We start from the raw sequence: 3,537 nt of genomic DNA on the forward strand, positions 1-3,537 counted from the left end.
CGGATCGTTAATTAATTAACGGGGAATTCTCACCCAGCTGGGACTTTTTTATTTATTTATTTACTTATTCTGAACGTCTGAGCAGACGAAGGCGCCTGGAACAAATAAGGCAAAAAAAATAAACAAACAAAATAAAGTAAAATGAAGCAACCCGATTTAGGCAGAATTCGAACCGGTTGGAGGAACGCGCCGATGTCTCTGATCTCCAAAATTGATGCAAAGGGATCGTTTTAGACCCGGGCTGCTGTTTCTGAACACAAATCTAAGCCGTAAATCTAAACACAATTTTAAAAGACGAATCTCTTTGCCCTCCCCCCCAAAAAAACAACCCCAGCACAATTCAACACACATCAACAAGGCCCTTCTAGGCCTGTCTGAAAAGAAACTAAGGTTAGTTTTAACGTACGACGCAGCTGAGCCACGAAACCTCTTGTTAAGTGAGTTTTGTCCCATTTTACGACCTTTGTTGCCACAGTGACGCTGCGACCGTTGCAAGTCCGAGGACGGCTCGTCGGTCGCTTTCTTTCAGCGCCTTTGTAACTGTGAACGGCCGTTAAACGAATCGCTGTAGGCTGAGGACTGCCTGCACAGCCGTCGGACGTACAGATTTGCGACACCTTAGCGAATTCTCGCCCTAATTGTCTTCGTAAGGGGAGGACTGCATGTATCCCGTGTCTTCCTTCCCTCAAACCCTCACAAACTTTTTTTTAATGTTTGTGTGTGTGTGCAATCTTGTGACTTTCAGATTGTACAGTACATCGGGGAGATTTGCCGTTACCTGCTGAACCAGCCGTCGAAAGAGGTGGAGCGTCAGCACCGAGTTCGGATGGCGCTGGGGAACGGCCTGCGGTCCTCCATCTGGAAGGAGTTCGTGGAACGCTTCGGCATCCCCCAGATTGCCGAGTTTTACGGCTCCACCGAGTGTAACTGCAGCGTGGGGAATTTTGACAACAAGGTAGGGGAAGGAAGGGGAAGAGTGCCAAGCGGAGAGAAGCTCCCGAACTCAGGGCTTGCGAGAAATTGGGGAGCCGTCGGGGCTCGCTTAAGCTCTGGGTGGTTTTCTTGCAGACGTTTCATGACCCAGCTAAGTAACATCATCAGTGCTAGAAGGGAGTGGGGGTTTGTGGGGAGGAAGGGGAGGAGGAGGAGACGACTGTGGGGTCCTTGATGCTCTCTGAGCTTGGTTGTTTTCTTGTGGACGTTTCATGACCCAACTAGGGAACATCATCAGCGCTAGAAGGGTGTGGGGGTTTGCAGAATGGAGGAGGAGGAGGAGAAGAAGAAGAAGAAGAGGAGGAGGAGGAGGAGGAGGAGGAGGAGGAGGAGGAGGAGGAGGAGGAGGAGGAGGAGGAGGAGGAGGAGACGATGACGACTGTGGGGTCCTTGATGCTCTCTGAGCTTGGGGGTTTTCTTGCAGATGTTTCATGACCCAACTAGGTAGCAACATCAGTACTAAAAGGGAGTGGAGTTTTCAGAATGATGGAGGAGGAGGAGGATTATGGAGTCTTTGGTCCTCTCTAAGCTTGGTTCTTTTCTTGCAGGCATTTCATGACCCAACTAGGGAACGTCATCAGTGCTAGAAAGGAGTGGGGTTTGCGAGGAGGAGGAGAACAGTGGGGTCCTTGGTGGTCTCTTTTCTTGCAGACATTTCATAACCCAACTAGGGAACATCATCAATGCTGGAAGGGAGTGGGATTTACAAAGAGGAGGAGGAGGAGGAGGAGGAGGAGGACAGTGGGGTCCTTGGTGGTCTCTTTTCTTGCAGGCATTTCATGACCCAACTAGGGAACGTCATCAGTGCTAGAAAGGAGTGGGGTTTATGGAGGAGAAGGAGGGGAAGCATTGATGATGAAGATGATGTCCCCTAGTTGGGTCATGTAATGCCAACCACCCAATTCAGAGAGCACCAAGGGCTTCAAAGGAAAAAGTGGTCCTGAGAAGCTCAAGGGGCAGAGGGGGACAAAATAGGGCCTCCCTGTTCTTCTTCTGAGTCTGTTTGTCCAAATTTCTCTGCTCTACAGTTCGGAGCCTGTGGCTTCAACAGCAGAATCCTCCCCCATGTTTACCCCATCAAGCTAATCCGGGTCAACGAAGACACCATGGAGCTGATCCGGGGACCAGATGGGCTTTGCCTGCAGTGTGAACCAGGTGAGATCAAGAGTGGTGATGGAGATCTCCGGTGGAGAGAAGGTGGAGACTCTAAATAAAACATAAATGAATGGGAGAGGGAGATCCCCCATCCATTCCATTTTGTTCTTCTCTGGCTGATGGTGGAAGCTCTTTAGATGCCTCCAAGCTATGTTCTGTTGCAAGCATCAGAGGACCTCAACACTCCATTCCATTGTGTTCTTCCCTGGCTAATGGTGGAAGCTCCTTAGATGCCTCCAAGCTATGTTGTGTTGCAAGCATCAGAGGACCTCAACACTCCATTCCATTGTGTTCTTCCCTGGCTGATGGTGGAAGCTCCTTAGATGCCTCCAAGCTATGTTCTGTTGCAAGCATCCGAGGACCTCAGCACTTGAGGACCTGCTGGATCCCAAAATCCTGAAAAAAAACAACCTCAAATCCAGCCTCTCCCTTCCTCTCTTTCCCCAGGGGAACCAGGTCAGCTGGTGGGGCGCATCGTCCAAAGCGATCCGTTGCAGCGTTTTGACGGCTACTTGAACCACGAGGCCAACAATAAGAAGATCGCCCGAGATGTCTTCACCAAAGGCGACTCTGCCTACCTCTCAGGTGAGCCTTTTTAAACTCTTATTGTGGGGTGTATAATCATTGTCACCTACACAAAAAGTCCTGTCAGTCAGAGCTGGAAGCTCTACAGGTAATCCTCGATTTAACAAGTGTTCATTTAGTGACCGTCCCAAGTTACAACCGCCCTGAAAAAAGTGATTTATGACCGTTTAACGACCGTTGCAGCATCCCCATGGTCATGTGATCACAATTCAGACGCTGGCAGCTGACTCGTATTTACGACGGCTGCAGTGTCGCGGGATCCCCCGGATTCGCTTGACGACCGCGTGGCTAACTTAACCACCGCCGCGATTTGCTTAACGACCGAGGCGAGGAAGGTCATAAAATGGGGGCAAGCTCACTGAGCTGCTGTCTTGCTTAGCGACGGTTGGGGTCAATAGCGATCATAAGTCCAGGACGGCCTGTACGTAAAGACGGAGAGGCCTGCCACGAACGTTCACCACCACCCTTGCCGCGTTTGTTCCTCAGGTGACGTTCTGGTCATGGACGAGCTGGGCTACCTGTATTTCCGAGATCGCACGGGAGACACCTTCCGCTGGAAGGGTGAGAACGTCTCCACGACCGAGGTGGAGGGCACCCTCAGCCGGATCCTCAGCATGGCGGATGTGGTGGTCTACGGCGTGGCAGTGCCAGGTCAGTGGGAAGGGCCAAAGACAAGGGGGGGGGATAGGATTGGGCAGAGGTTTTTTTCCATCATATGGAGAAACCCCAAATTGTCTGTCTGCCTGCCTGCCTGCCTGCCTGTCTGTCTGTCCATTATCTATCTGTCTGTCTGTCTGTCTGTCT

The 3,537-nt window shown here is 51.1% G+C and overlaps 1 protein-coding gene across 1 annotated transcript in view; it reads left to right on the forward strand.

Moving 5' to 3' along the window:
• The window catches only part of SLC27A4 (solute carrier family 27 member 4), a 14,786-nt gene that overhangs the window by 8,803 nt on the left and 2,446 nt on the right, over nucleotides 1-3,537 (forward strand). Inside the window, exons 8-11 of the mRNA XM_015832102.1 lie at nucleotides 746-955; nucleotides 2,022-2,148; nucleotides 2,596-2,733; nucleotides 3,220-3,384. Of these exons, the coding sequence (XP_015687588.1) occupies nucleotides 746-955; nucleotides 2,022-2,148; nucleotides 2,596-2,733; nucleotides 3,220-3,384 (640 nt within the window). The remainder of the gene's footprint in view (nucleotides 1-745; nucleotides 956-2,021; nucleotides 2,149-2,595; nucleotides 2,734-3,219; nucleotides 3,385-3,537) is intronic.

The sequence above is a fragment of the Protobothrops mucrosquamatus genome, unplaced genomic scaffold (assembly GCF_001527695.2).
Source record: "Protobothrops mucrosquamatus isolate PMUCROS unplaced genomic scaffold, P.Mucros_1.0 scaffold_302, whole genome shotgun sequence".
NCBI lineage: Eukaryota > Metazoa > Chordata > Lepidosauria > Squamata > Viperidae > Protobothrops > Protobothrops mucrosquamatus.